The sequence below is a fragment of the Eucalyptus grandis genome, chromosome 1, assembly GCF_016545825.1.
Source record: "Eucalyptus grandis isolate ANBG69807.140 chromosome 1, ASM1654582v1, whole genome shotgun sequence".
NCBI classification, from domain to species: Eukaryota; Viridiplantae; Streptophyta; class Magnoliopsida; order Myrtales; family Myrtaceae; genus Eucalyptus; species Eucalyptus grandis.
Window position 1 is genome coordinate 51,804,538 of NC_052612.1, and position 16,325 is coordinate 51,820,862.

Consider the following 16,325-nt stretch of genomic DNA (forward strand, 5'->3'; position numbering starts at 1 on the left):
CTAAAAGGATATTTAGAAACCAATATGCATACCAAAAGACCTTTAATTAGGTTCACAACGATATTGAACATCATATCATCATCATCCAATATTCCACAAACCAAATTTAGAATTCGTTTCATAAATCATAATACATTTCACAAACCATTTTAAAGTCCAATTCTTAAACCGGGTTTACATTGAAAAAATGATAACCGGGTTTACAAATTAGTATATATAACTTTTTGTAATATATTTTTCAAACCATTCACAAATATCAAAACTTAGTAAATGCTCGATCTAAATTTTAATTCCACAATCATGCTTTTAATAACTCATAATATATCAAATCTCTATTACTTCCAAGATATGAGTTTACAAATTTATAGAAGAAATAAGTGCCATTTACCTAATATAGCCTAATCCAAATCTCAAACATGTGAACTTGAAATCCTATCAATTTAGTGAAAAAACCAATATCAAAATCAACTAAAACCAATTATAACTATGAATCCTCTAAGTTAAGCTTATTTGTTGACAAAATGACTCTTACAGGATGTTAGACTCGTATGAAGAGTACAAAACTTCAAAAATTCATTCCGATCAGACCGTACTTCGGAATTGATTTCTATTAATCCCTTTAGTTTTACAACATCCTGAACCGTCGTTTCCACAAAATTTAATAGCTTAATCACTAAATCAAATTTCACATTTCAAAATTCTTATAACTTTAAATATGTGGCCAAACTTCGAAAATTATTTCAGTTATATGAATTGAGGCCTTGAATACTTATCAAATGCCGCAGAATATTGTTAATCTGGATTGTTGGGTGTCCGATTTTTCTCTATTTTTCCTGCTCTCCTCTCTAAGTTTTCCTGAAACTTATAACCTTTTGACCGTTCAACGCTATTTAGATTTCAAAGTTATAGCAACCAACCAAACGCAAATCCGTAAAGCTATAGCTCCGAAATAATTCCAAATGAAACGAGATAGAAGTGGGCGTCGGCACATGCTCTCATTTCGTGCCAATTGTGGCAAGTTTTGTAATTTTCTCATGCATGGTACGTCCCCCACATTTTATAGGCCTTCAATTGCTTATTCAGAGAATTCATATATATATATAGACAAGCATTATTTTTTGCAATTGCACACCATTCACGTGGCATTATTTTTTCTCCCCCTACTTCTACAAGCCGATTGGGTGAATTATATCTTATGTTTTTTTTTAAGATTATTGGGTCCGACCCGAATCAGCGTTGAATTTCTTAAGAGTAATCTTTTTCTTTTTTTTTTGGGTGAGATCTTAAGAGTAATTTGTTTCGTTACGCATTTTGTAAAATCAGGATGCGGACTCGAAGCAATCCTTTGTCTCATCCCCAAGCATAATATAGTCACTTCCTTATTCTTTCCTTTTATGAGCACAACTTAGAACACTGAATCGAACGCCAATTGCGTTAAAAGGCTCATTTGCGACCTATCGAATCCGAGGAACCGTGAATATCACCGCCTAGAAGAGCATAGTTCAAGCGGTCTTCAAGAACTCCATGATGGAAGTGTTGAAAGCGTGACACGTGACTTGGAAGTCCTGAAACCCCGCCCCTTTGGCCAAAGCCTCAAACTCCTTCTCCGTCCTCTCTTTCCCGCCCGAGAAGTGGGTTAACATGATGCAGTCCATGTGGATCGCTCCCTTTGTCGATAGGCTCCGGTCCGGGTACACGGGGAGTATGTATTCTGCAACGATCACCCTCCCATTTACCGGAAGCACATCGTAGCAGTTCTTGAGGAGCTTTGCGCAATGTTCATCGCTCCAATTATGGCATATCCACTGCAAGAAAATAACATGCCTTTTATGAAACAATCTGTACTTAACTTTAATCAGTAGCTACTTTTTGGCCTTGCCAAGAGACCAAAATGAAACAAGAGAAACAACAAGAAGACTTGTCCTAGTACTTCCTTAAAATTTCAACTTAAAAAACAGAGACATCATTCTGACCTTCATGAAAACGGCATCTCCATTTGGAATGTTGACGAACATGTCGCCTCCAACGTGCTCGACACCTGCGTTAGTCCAGGCATTAGATTTTTCGGTGTTCTTTCCAGCAAGGTGTTTCATATTAATTAAGAGGCAATGAATTGAATGTGATATGCTCTCAAGTATCTAGGATATGACGCTAATCTCGAAATGCGAGCAAGCGATACACATGATATACCACGATAGGACGGAGCATCTTCAATCACGTGAGGCAAGTCAAAGTTGATGCCTTTAATCGACGGGTATTTGGCTACGATCATGTTGAGCATGGCCCCAGTGCCGCCTCCGACATCGACCACCGTCTTGAGGCCCTCGAAGCCATTGTATGTTTCTAGTATCTTCTTCATCATAATGGTGGAATGATCAGACATTGCCCGATTGAAGATCTTGTTGAAACGCGGGTCGATGCCTGGATAGTCAAATGCGGTCATCCCGTGTGCCTTGTGGAACGGGATTCCGCCTTCGAGAATCGCATCTTTCAAGTAGTACCTGCGAGTTAAAAAGCAAACAACTCAATTCAATGCTCAGAGAACAATAATGTGGAATTAATAAGTTCTTGAGTGGTGAAACAGGGAGGAGATTTCGGGTGATTCGCACGTTCAGTTACGGTCATCTATTACTTCAATGTGTTGTGTAAAATGGATCATAATATGACTGGCGTTAAGGATGAATCCTGAAAACAATCCCAAAGAAAAAGAGAAAAAAAAGGGAAAAAAAAAGGGCTTTAAAGAAAAGCATACCAGCTTTCCAAGAAGACTCTATCCTGGTTGATCAATCCAAGTGAGGCAATAGAGACCCCATCCTCGTTCTTGACCAAGAACTTGCACAATGGAGCTAAACCATAGAGCCGCTCAACCTTGCCTTCGGGGAGGTCGCGGAGGGTGCACGTGAGCACAGAATAGCTGGCTAGCAGCCGGAAGATCCGGTCGAGCATGACCGGGGCATCGGGGTTCTGGGTCGGGAGCTGGGACGCAACTTCCCCAGGGGTAAGGTAGGCGCCTGGCCCGGCCCTGGCCATGATCTCAAGGAGGTCGAGCTCGATGGCGGCTGTGAGGACTGCAGGGAGAACGGAAGCAGTCGCCAGCTGCATGGCGAAGAGGTGTGCCTGCTCGTCCGAGACTTGGGTAGGAGTCATCTGGGTCTCGGATACTGCTGAATCCATTTTGTATTGAGGAAGGAAAGTAGAGGAAATGGAATGAGAGAGTGCAATGGCCTAGGCAATTGGGTCTACGAGGACACCGGCGAAATCTTATATTGCTATCACATTTTCATCAACCGCAGTTTACTTATATAGCAAAATATCCTACTTCGACCACGGTTAATTCAACTTCAGTTAAATCCTCATTAAGATTTCAAAAGTTATAGCATCCAATGGTACTGTAAATTCCAAACGGAGTGTCAGTATTTGGTCCATCATGCTATTGGCTGCGGAATAATTCCAAACAGAACGAGATAGACGTGAGCCTAAGCACATGCATTATTTTATCGCTTGCACATGATTCATGTGGTCCTCACTCTTACTTTAAGTAGTACCGTCACCAATATGCGATATGTGATACGACACGACACGACATGCCGACATGCTATTTCTCAAAATATAGAGAATTACAACACGTTTGAACACATTGTACACTAAATGTATATTTTTATATATACAAATGATATGATTATTTTAATTAAATTAATTTGATTCAAATTCACGAATACATTAATAATGAAAAAAAGCCTAGAATGAATTTATACTAAAAAAATTAATCTGCCATTTGTTAATATCATTCATTATTTTAATTTGACAATTTCAACTCAATTCCAATAATCCATAAAATTTGGAGGAAAAAAATCAACAATTCACATTTTGTACTCACGAGCATGTAAGAAGAAAAGAGGAAAAAGATAAACTTGGGAGGTGAATTGTGTTTCACGGTAGTGAGTGTAAGAAGAAAAGAGAAGATTGGGTATTTCTTCTTTCCCCCTTTATTTTTTATTTTATTTTTACATATTTATATTTTGACTTCTCATTTATCAAAAAATTTTAAAATTGACTTTATGCGTGTCGGAATCATGTGTCGGAGTCATGAACTTGCAGGTCGGAATTCTATACTCGTGAGTCGAAGAGTATTGGGAGAGTTGATTAGGTATTGGAGAGTGTCAAAGAGTATCAGAAAGTATTGAATACATGTTGAAATATTTGACACGAAATGAAAGCTCCTGGAAAGTGTCACTGCTTCATAACTCTTGCTTCTATGTGTTGATTATGTGGATTATATCTCACGTGTTTTTTAGTGGTTGTTAGGTCCAACCCAAATCGATGTTAAATATCTTCTGAGCACCCTTTTTTGTTACCCATTCTGTAAAATCAATATGCAGACTCGAACTGGATTAACATAAAACAATAAATCTTGTAACTTTTCCTCGTGACGTGCCGACACATCATATACTCACTTCCTTATTCATTCCTTTTATGAGCAGAACTTAGAGCACGGAATCGAAAGCCGACGAGAAGGGGAATCATTTGCGACCTTCCAAATCCAAGAACCATGAGCATTAGCACCAAGAAGCAGTTCAAGCCATCTTCAAGAACTCCATGATGTAAGTCTCGAATGTTCAGAATATAGACAAACGGATCGAATAAAATTAGTCCGAAGGAATGAAAGGGAATCGGATATCAAATTTACGTGGTTCAATTCAAATACTAAAACATATGTCCACAGGGAGAATATCATGGAATTTCACTATAAAAACCAAGTAATACAATGGAGATTACAATTATTATAGCATTTAAATACTCTCTCAGTGTTTTCCAACTTCCAATTACACCCAATAATCTCTACAATATTTAGCTCCTCACAATTTTTAGTGAAACTTCACTCAAAAAATTAAATAAATTCTACTCATTAAGAATTTAATTGATTAAATTACTGGGATGTAATTACAACAAGCAAACCTTTATGATAAGAACTCTTTGCACACTCCTCTGTGCAGTCACTTCTCTCGGTCACCAAGGACTATGGTGCCTTCTCGGCCAGCATATTCAACCACGATGAATCCACCCCATTTATAATCGGGACAAACCTCCCATCATTTATTGTAGGAACAATCTTTCTGAGAAAAGATTACGTGCTCCATTTGACTTACACGGCATAGAAGACAAATGCATGAAATGTCTATACATATTTCAAGTGCAAGTTGAGTCCTTTCGTTTGTTGCTTTGTACAAGTTGCAGCCAATCAGAGAGTTCCATGCACATGCTTTACTTTTCAACTTTTTTTTTTTTTTTTTGGTCGAAAATGAACACTAACATAATAAAGAAACTTGTGACATAAAAGATCAAAATTGTTCTTCTTTTTGTATTGCCAAATATTGCCTGCCCTTTCTTAGGAGAGTTGAACAAAACATGCACGTTCTTCCTGCTTTGTTTGTCTCCCACACATGCAAAGAGACAAATGCAAAAAATCCATGCGCAATCTTCTTCTCCGTTTCAGCGTTTGGCGCACTTGCAAAAAGAACATCTCAGATTGGATTCATACAGCCATACGTCCACATTTCAATTGAGACCATATTATAAACTTAAACTCGAGATATATTTTAATATCGAAAGCACAACATATGACTTCAGAAGCCCTGGAATCCAGCCCCTTTGGCCAAAGCTTCGAACTCCTTCTCTGTCCTCTCTTTCCAGCCCAAGAAGTGGGCCAACATGATGCAGTCCATGTGGATCACTCTTTTGGTCACTAGGCTCGAGTCCAGGTACGCAGGGAGTATGTATTCCGCAAAGATCACCCTCTCGTTTATTGGAAGCACATCGTAGCAATTTTTGAAGAGCTTTGCATAATGTTCATCGCTTTAATCATGGCTTATCCTCTGTGTTGGGATTAACTGATTCCCAAAAACCGGATTCGACACTAAATCGAACCCCTAAAACGAATGCGGAAGACGAAGCCTGGGAAAATCACGTATCACCGATCTTAAAGCACACCACAGATTCGAGCGTACCTTGTTAACCACAGATTAAACACCAATGCTGAAGATTGAGGAAGAGAAACCGATCATGTTCGATCCGATGACGTCAATTGGCTTGAAGGGAAGACGGCGTCGCCTCTTTTTGCTTACTGTTCCTTTTTGGATGGAGAGAGGGAGGAAGGAACTTACGTAATGTCAAAAGGTACGTTCTCCCTCTCTTTCCTCCCTTATATACGTCCCTTAAAAAAACAAAGAATCGTACCCCTTCATCCATGGGCCCTAATCTTGTGGGCCGGGCTTTTAGGCCCAACATGGGCGGACGAGCCTTAAGCCCATCGCATAAAACCATCATCTCCCACTCGCACATGGTGAGCTGAACAAAATTCTCTTTACATCTCTTCAACATTCATACCGGTGAATAATCCGTGCAACCAGCATACTTTGAGAGCTCGTTACCATACATCTGTTAGGAATATATAGCAGCTCATAATGGACATCACATCCTGAGTAGATTTAGTATGCAGTACTCTAGACGATTGATCACATTTATATTTCTCTTGATCTCTTTTAAACAATGATATATATATTGTATTCACAATTATGATTATCCCAAAGACAGTCATAATTGGTTAACCAGTTAATACAAAACTACAATGTGATTCTCCAAATTCGATCTTCCTCTTCCCTTCAAACTCTCAATTTCAGTTCAGCTTGCTTTTCTAGAAATGTCCCATTAGATCGAATCAACTCATGACCATTGGCAACATCCTAAGATAGCAAACACTAAATATAAATCTTGAGAATAAGTAAGAGTCATGAGGGGACTAAAAAATTGAGGAACTCTTTTCCTCAAGAGTCTCACACGACATAAAAGTTGAGATCAAATTTTTGCCACTCTTTTTAGTCGTCTCATGCATACGTAGTATACAATACGTATTACGGTAATAACTCATTTCCCATGGAGCGTATGTCTACACCTTCAATACCGTACAGATGATAGTTTAGACATACCCAATGTCTAACTTGAGTTCACGTATCTACTCATTCACAAAATTCATCGAACTCACATCATCGACATCATAGACAGATAAAGTAAAATATGTGGGGTATTTTACTTTCGAACATAGTAAGTATTATGTCATCATCTTAACACTCAGTTAAGGCGACATACGTATTTTAAGCTTTAGCTCTCGATTATCACCTAGATAATAAGCTTAAAAACAATCTCATCTTTATTTATCACACAGTAAATAGAGGCGATTACCCGTGTGAGTGGGCTAATCTTATATCTATCCGACATACTTTCTTAACTTAAAATAATGCACTGATCATTAAGATGCATAAAGATTAAACAAAGATTCATAGGTATTAATGATGAAAAAAACACAAATTCATCAAATGTGAACGCTTCAGGGAAATTACAATCCAGTACATCAGACTCTACGCAATCCTAGAGATTTCATATGGCCATAAAACACATCTCTAGATATTGGCTTTGTCATAAGATCTGCTACCATTCTATGCGTAACATGTATTGTAAGTTCACATCTTTTCGTGCAATCATATTCTTGACAAAAGTTATACTTTATATCTATAGGTTTGGTCTTGCCATGATATTTTAGATCTTTGGTATACACTTTTGCTGCTTGGCTATCACAGTTAACCAACAATGAATCTGCAGCACTTCCAATAACACCTAAATGACCCAAAAAATCTCTTAAGCCAAACACATTCTTATACTGCTGCTGATAATGCCACAAACTCAGTTTTCATCGTGGACAAGGCTATACACTTTTGTTTCTTACTGCTCCAACATATGGTGCCATTATTCGGTAAGAAAACAAACCCAGAGGTAGATTTTCTTTTATCTAAATCTCCTCTCCAATCAACATCAGAATAGCCTTAGAGTCACAGATCCTTTCCATAATAACTCAGCATATAATCAGCAGTCCCCTTTAGATACCTTAGTATTCATTTAACGGCTTTCCAACGTGCTTGACCTGGATTGAATTAGTATCTGCTCACCATTCCAACTGCAAAAACATATGTCAGGTCTTGTACACATCATAGCGTACATCAAGCTCCCAATAGCACTAGCATAAGGAACATGTTTCATTTGTTCCTTCTCTTTTGGAGTCCTTTGACATAATCTGTGGCTCAATCCTTCACCTTTTGCGATAGGAGTGTCTATGGGTTTACAATCCCATACCATTCATCTCAAAGTTAGAAGACAACCAACTCTTGACATTATTAACAAACTCCATATTGCTTCCGGCAATTAGTTTACCATCAACATATAATTAAATGATCACAAGTTGATCTTTGGATCTTTTGATATATACACAATGATCCTCATCTATCATTGTAAAATCATATGCCATTATGGCATTATGAAATCGTATATACCATTGTCTTGACGACTGCTTAAGGCCATATATCGACCTCAAAAGTCGACATACTTTTTCTTCTTGGCCTTTCACTATGAAACCAGCATGTTGTTTCATATATGTTCCTTCCTCTAATTCTCCATTGAGGAAAGCAATCTTTACATCCATTTGATGTAACTCAAGATCCATACTAACCATTATTGCTAGAATTATGCGAATTGAGGTAAATCTCACTACAGGAGAAAATGTTTCTTTATAATCAATTCCTTCTTGTTGATTATACACATTCGCCACAAGGCAAGCCTTATGCCTTTATATCGAGCCATCAGCTTTACGCTTTATTTTGAGAACTCACTTGTTCCCAATAGCTTTGCGTCCTATTGGAAGATCAACCAGTTCCAAACTTGGTTTGACTTCATTGACTCCATCTCCTCTTTCATTGCATAAATCCATTTTTCCTTACTAGGACAATTCAAAGCCTCATTAATATTTCTTGGCTCATCCTCATCTTGTGGAGCAATTATAAAAGTGGCGACTTGTTCGCCGTATGGGAGATAGTACACTTTGCACATCATTTCCCATCAAGCTCCCACTCGGATTAGATAATGACGATGTCATCTCATCATATGGTTGTAATTGAGAGTGAGTTGAATTAAATTCATCTCTTCTCATGTTACTCCCACTTGGACGAACTCCACTAATATCATTATCTTGATCCAATGTTTCAAATAGGGAGTAATCTTCCCCTATTTCGCCATTCTTAGGAAATTCATCCTCTAAGAATGTGACATCCCGTGATTCAAATTCAGTTATACTCTCACTTTCCTACTCACTTATGAACACATACACTTTCGAGTGTTCGGAGTATCTCATTAAAATACTATTCTTTCCTTCGGGACCTAATTTCCCAAACTTGTGAGAGGACTTATGAGTATAGGCAGCATAACCCCATGGCTTAAGTAAACTTAAGTCCGGTTTTCTACCTGTCCATAACTCATATGAAGTGGAACTAACGAATTTGGAAGGCACGCGGTTAAGTATATAGGCAGCATTTAACAACGCATCACTCCAAAAAGTGATATGTAAGTTAGCATGCGCCATTATGGACCTAACCAGTTCCAGTAGGGTTCTGTTTCTTCTTTCTTTCGCAACACCATTTTGTTGAGGGGTATTTGGAATAGACAACTATCTTTCTATTCCTTTTTCACCACATAATTTTCTGAACTCATCGATAAATATTCTCGACCTCGATTGGATCTCAATGCTTTTATTTTCTTGTCTAATTGATTTTCTACCAAGTTCATAAACCTTTGAAACAACTTAATGCTTCAGATTTATGAGAAATCAAATAGACATATTCGAATCGAGTATAATCATCTATAAAAGTGATGAAATAAACAGCCACATGCCTTCCTCTCACATTCATTGAACCACAGACGTTAGAATGGATTAAATGCAGAGGAAATTTAGCTCTTTTACCTTTTCCAAATGGTTTCATTATCGTTTTCCCTATTAGGCAATACTCATATATGGGCAAATTGACTTTTTCAATATTGCCCAACAAGCCCTCTTTGGCCGAGTCTATTCATACGATGTTGGCCAATATGGCCAAGTTTAGCATGCCACATAATCACATCATTATCATATGAAGTGGAAGACGTGAAACAAGGGAATAACAAATATTGACATCACTACAGTCAACATTTAGTACAATAAAACCATCTAGAAAATGATCACAACCATAGTAGTTTGTATCCAAATACAAATCTACACCGCTATTACGAAAGTTCACACTAAAAACAAGCTTAACCAACACTAAAAACAGACATTTAAATTTCGACGAATCTCCGGAGCATATAGAACATCATGTAGGAACAAGGTGCGTCCACCACGCATGTTCAATTGGCAGGTGCCAATCCCTTTAACTTCATCTCTGGAGTTATTTCCTACATAGATCCACTTAGTTCCAGTTGGTACTCGTCGGAATTCCACGAAGGATCCTCTATCCTTCGCTACATGGTCTGTTTCTCCTAAATCTACAGTCCACAAAGGATTGGATTCAGCCAATAATACAGAACTTGACACATAAGCAAAGTTCTCAAATGTACAAGAGGTGTTAACCTTCTTTGGCTCACGACAGTCGCGAGCATAGTGACATTTCTTGTCACAATTGTAACACCTCACCCTTGACATTTTCTTCACTTGAGGACGTTTTCCTCTCTTGTGTTGGTTAACTCTTGATCTCTTGCAATAAGGACTTGATCCTTTGCATTCCCACATATTGAACGAATCAATACGCTTGCGCTTAGAGCTCAAAGCCCTTTCTGAGCTAGAACCAGCATTGAAAATATCTATTTTCGGCTCAAATGCCGTTAGGCAGTCCTTAGCTAACTCAAGGTGGCGCATGGCATCCTCAAGATCTTCCATAACATGATCAAGAGCTTCTAGTGCTTCTTGCTTTTCCAGCATATATTGAATCTTCATATTCAATATTTCACAATTGTTGCCATTCATATCAGCAATTACGTTCTTAGTTGCTGAAACCATCGATCTAAACACATCGACATATATGCACGAATAATTAATGCCTATCATTTATGCATCCACTTTGCACTGCACCCATCATATCAATGAATAATTTCAAGTAAGGTTTCAGAATCAAAAGGTCACTATGTTTCTAATCATTCTCCAAAATCCTAACTTAAAATTATTATTAATATAATTGTCTTATGCAAAATAAATTCTATGAAGTTACAAAAATTTCTATGAATTACCCACAACAGTCAACAATAATGAAATCAAATAATATCTAACATCCAATAGAATAACAATGCTTTCACATAATACAACCATCCATTACACTAAGTAATATATACAAAGAAAAATATTAACATAGAAAGAGATATTCAACACTCAAAAACATCTCAAACTAATCTAAGAAATAAATATGGAAAATCCCTTCTAATCTATCAGTCAAAATATCTGAGAAATTTGAAGGCACATTTGCCAACCGTGGAAAAACTTTTGGAGAGCTTTCATGTCGTCTCCAAGGCGCATTCACTGCGCCATGTGATACTCAATCTAAGGGTTGAAGCTTTGGCCAACTCAATCCTATAGTACTCTCTTACAAAAGCTTTCACTAACCTCTTACAACCCGGGACCACGTTGACCTCCCATAGCCGATTTAACACTGCTTGCCATTCAGGTGGAAGAGTGTTCATCAAAGTTGGCACCTTCTCAAAATCTGGCATAAGATAACCATTCCAGATGATTTCTTGTATCATCTTATTGACCATGACTACGTGTGATACTAAATCACCATCATGCCACCGATAATCGCCTAACTCTTTCATCGGCCTTTTAAGTCTTGCTCTTCCTTCGTCCGTTCTTGGGAATGCGGTATCCGTACATAACGCATCATAGTTCTCGCAACAAATGCAGTAACCAAAAATGGATCACTTATAATCCACAATAAACAAAATGGAAAATATATAATTTTCCATGATTCACAATATAAAAAAATGGATTACCTCTAACCCACACATGACATATTGAAAAAGAAATAAATTCCTTTTTTTTTTTTTTTTTGTCAATGGTCAACGGTCAACGCCGGTCAACGGTCAACGGTCGCCGGGGTTGCCGGTTGGACCGGTCGGGCGGGCGAGCCGGGTCGGATGAACCGACCGGCACATGCCGCGCGCGTGCCGGGCATTCGCGGGTCGGGTCACCGGCCAACCGTTGTCGGCGCTGACTTCATCGATGATGTTATCCCAGCGGTTACCGACCGTTGGGTGATGTCATGCTAACGTCAGCACGCGTCGGTTCACCGACCGGCGCGTGCCGGTTCGCCGACCGACGCGTGTGCCGCACGCGCTGGGCGAGCCAGCACCGGGTGCATCGCGCCCACGCGCAGCGGCTTCGGCCGCGCATGTGGGCACGTCCGGCGTCGCCCGGCGGCGCATGACCCGTCGACAAACTCGTCTCGACGAGCCCTTTCACCCTATTCCTTCAGAAATTGATTTCGAGTTACAGAAACTCGAAAAAATGGACGAACAGTGCTCGAGTGTCGGGATTTTGCGCCCCGATCCGTGTCGGCCGAAAATTTTCGCGAAAATTCAATCAAAAAACATGAAAGGGGTCGGGAAAACATGAACTAGGGCTCTGATACCAATATTGGGATTAATTGATTCCCAAAAACCGGATTCGACACTAAATTGAACCCCTAAAACGAATGCGGAAGACGAAGCCCTGGGAAAATCACGTATCACCGATCCTAAAGCACACCACGGATTCGAGCCTATCTTGTTAGCCACAAATTAAACACTAATGCTGAAGATTGAGGAAGAGAAACCGATCATGTTCGATCCGATGACGTCAATTGGCTTGAAGGGAAGACGGTGTCGCCTCTTTTTGCTTACTGTTCCTTTTTGGAGGGAGAGAGGGAGGAAGGAACGTACGTAATGTCAAAAGGTACGTTCTCCCTCTCTTTCCTCCCTTATATACGTCCCTTCAAAAAATAAAGAATTGTACCCCTTCATCTATGGGCCCTAATCTTGTGGGCCGAACTTTTAGGCCCAACATGGGCGGACGGGTCTTAAGCCCATCGCATAAAACCATCACTCTGCAAGAAAGTAACGTGCTTTTATGAAGCAATCTGTACTAACTCTAATCAATGACTACTTTTGAGCCTTGCCAAGAGACCAAAATAAAACAAGGGCTCCTGAAAATTTCAACTTCAGGAACAGAGACATCACTTTAACCTTCATGAAAACGGCATCTCCCTTAGGAACGCCGGTGAACATGTTGCCTCCAACGTGCTCAATACCTGCGTTAATCCCATCATTATATTTTTCGGGGTTCTTTTCAACAAGGAGAATCATATTAGTTAAGGGACGATGAATTGAATGTGAGATGCGAAAATCTTCCAGATTTTGGGTTGCTCTCAAGTGTATAGGATATGACACTAATTTAGGAAAGATAAGCACTCGGCCCAACCTTGGCCATGATCTCGAGGAGGTCGACCTTAATGGCAACATTGAGGACTGTTGGGGAGAACTCAAGTACAATAATTCACTACGGCCAAACACAATTCAGGATCAATTTCTTCCTCTAAACTAAATCAACTAAAAATCCCTTGATCCCCAGAACAACAAGCAATGTATAGCTTCATAAAATGCAAGTATAATACTGAAATGATAAGTAGACAAAGCAAATAACGACACCGATAGAAAAAATCACGGACCGCCAAAAAAATCCACTAATCACCAATAATAGCAGATACACAAATTATTCTTCTTTAGTCACACACTAAAGGCTCAACATCAATATTATAATAATCTTTTTTCACCACATAAGTAGACAAATAAGATTGAAGGAAAAAAAATCGTAATCGCAACTGGAGAATTCGGAGACGATTCCAAGGTCCAATATTGAAAGAATTTCAGAGGTTTTCCTTGACTTTGTCCGTGTCAACAAACAATTTGAAAACCATCAACCAGTAACCCTCGGTCTCACGAACAACATACTGAAATTTGAACCAATTCCATCAATATTTGGCCCTCGCAAAGTTGTAGCCCTCTTCCTTTCTTCTCTTCTCTCTTGCTTCCAGTTTTTTTTTTTTTTCGTTTTCTCTTTCCTCTTCACTTTTGGACGCACTCCTTGCACGACCCCCACTTCCACTTCTTTTTGTTCTTTTCTTTTCTTTTCTTTTCTTTTTATGTTTTTTAATTTAATGTTAGTTGGGCCCCACATGAAGGTGGACCCAGCCAACAAGGACCATGGGGAGAGCAGATGTGGTCGCCCAGCTGCATGCGAAGAGGTTCGCCTCCTCATCCGAGACTTGGGTAGGGGTCATTTTGGTCTCGGATCCTGCTGAACCCAGTTTTTATCGATGAAGGAAAGTAGAGGAAATGGAATGAGAGAGTGCAATGGCCTCGGCAGCTGGGTCTACGTGGACACCAGCAAAATCTTAAACCGCTATTTCATTTTCTACTTCGGCCACAGTTGATTCAACTTCAATTGAATCCCCACTAAGATTTCAAAGTTATAGCATCTAATAGTACCGTAAATACCCAACAAGATCCATCAAGCTATTAGTTGTTGAATAATTTAAAACAAAACGAGATAGAAGTGGCTGGGCACATGCTCTCATTTTTTTCTTAGGCTTAGTTAAGAACATGAACTAGAATACAATAATGCATGCTGAGTGAGCTTCTAAGATTTTAGGAATTGGTCAATTGTATGAGTAACATACAAAATTCCTTTCATCTGTGAAGGTTACAGTCCATTAATAGATTGAAAGTTATATTGCTTAAGAAAGTAACTATTAACATGAGGGAGTTACTAATACTAACTTTTGATCAAGGATAAATTAGTTTGTCATAAGTATGTTACTATTGACAACGTGGAGAAGTTATTAGTCACTAATAGGTTGCGAATGTTGCATTTTTTTTTTTTTTGGCAAAGTTAGAGAAGTTAATTAAACGCAGCTATATTATTGGGTACTTTTCATTATGGGGAAGTTACTTATTGCGTAGGGAAAATATTCTTATTATATAAAAGTAACTATCAATCAATTAGCAGCTTTTTACTTGATAAGTAAGCATTTAGGTACTTCTTGGGCAAGTATCAATTGGCAATAGTCTGCAATTTAGCGCATAGGTTTCAACCGTTTATGAGCCAACCGAGTCATAGAAATGCCTGATCTCATGGTTTATACATACCGTGTTTCTGAATCAAGCATGATCTTGCAGGTGACGACTCCTCTGCTGTTCAAGTTGATACCTGTAGTGATGAACTTGGGTGTACTCATGTTCCTTTCAGAAAGCGGCACACAGATTGGGTTCTCTCTCTCTCTCTCTCTTTCATGAATATGTCAGGAGCAAGTTACAATTCTAAAGTGTGACAGTTGGAATATTTGTCTGATTTTCTTGTCATCTTGTTTAATCGTTTGGTTACTGCAACACTCACATAAATTGTTTATCCTCACAGGAGAAGGTCTCTAGAGGTGCATAGCAGGTTTCTGTAATAATTTTAAGGTTAACCAGGTATTTTTGTCCGTGGGAGAACAGCACGGTGATCTCAATTAACCGTGAATACTGGGTTTCAATGCCACTTATTTTCAGATATACATTCATTCACAATGGTCTAGTTGATGCTCCGAGTTCACAACTGAATCTGAACCAGCTCACAGCATCTTTGTACATACATAGGGATTTTGTTGTCTATAGTGTACATATTGATGCCAATCTGTCATGTCTGTGGACTAGGTTTTTACCTTAATCGTCTGCTTAAATCGGTCTGATTGACTTCCACGTAGTGAAGGGTTGTGCTTGCATGGGAGAATAGATTGAAATTTGGTATTTGCTACTTGTTACGACATTGTTCATGGGGGTTGATTATAGTTGATATACCTGAAAGACGAAGAAACGAAATGCGATTATCGAATACCAAGAGAAACATTCTTTCTTGGGATCGGTCATAGGAAATTCGTAGAGCCTACCAAATTGGGAATTGTGAGTTCTTTAACAAACATCAGCATAAAAAAATTGGAACAACATGTTCCATTTCAAAGCAAATCATTTCATCATTAGTGAGAATCAATCACAAGCTCGAGGTCCAGAATTGTAGGTTGTAGATAGTTGAAGAAGAGGTAGTAATTTGCTTAGACTTTTTCTGTAAAAATGGAGGATAAAATAAATAGATAGATAATTATATGAATGATTCTTGAATTTTGATTAAATGTGTAAAGTGGTTCATGAACTTTTCATTTGTCCAATATGGTTTTTGAATTTTTCGCAAATGTTCAATTTAGTCTCTAAGAAAATATACAATTTTATTTTTCTACTAATTCAATTTTAGAGATAATATTAAATATTTTCATAGAGATTAAGTACTATATTGAACGCATATAAAAAAAATATAGACTAAATTAAGTAGATTAAAAATTCAGGGATTCCATTATACA

At 38.6% G+C, this 16,325-nt stretch overlaps 1 protein-coding gene across 1 annotated transcript; it reads right to left on the reverse strand.

Annotated features, from left to right (window-relative positions):
* Nucleotides 1-1,404: 1,404 nt before the first annotated feature.
* On the reverse strand, nucleotides 1,405-3,254 carry LOC104449485 (caffeic acid 3-O-methyltransferase). Its single transcript, XM_010063660.3, has 4 exons — nucleotides 2,753-3,254; nucleotides 2,191-2,501; nucleotides 1,974-2,038; nucleotides 1,405-1,805 (listed from the first exon to the last, which is right to left on the reverse strand). The coding sequence occupies exons 1-4, from the start codon at nucleotides 3,172-3,174 to the stop codon at nucleotides 1,503-1,505; spliced, it is 1,101 nt and encodes a 366-aa protein (XP_010061962.2). The 5' UTR covers nucleotides 3,175-3,254; the 3' UTR covers nucleotides 1,405-1,502.
* Between the last annotated feature and the right edge of the window lie 13,071 nt (nucleotides 3,255-16,325).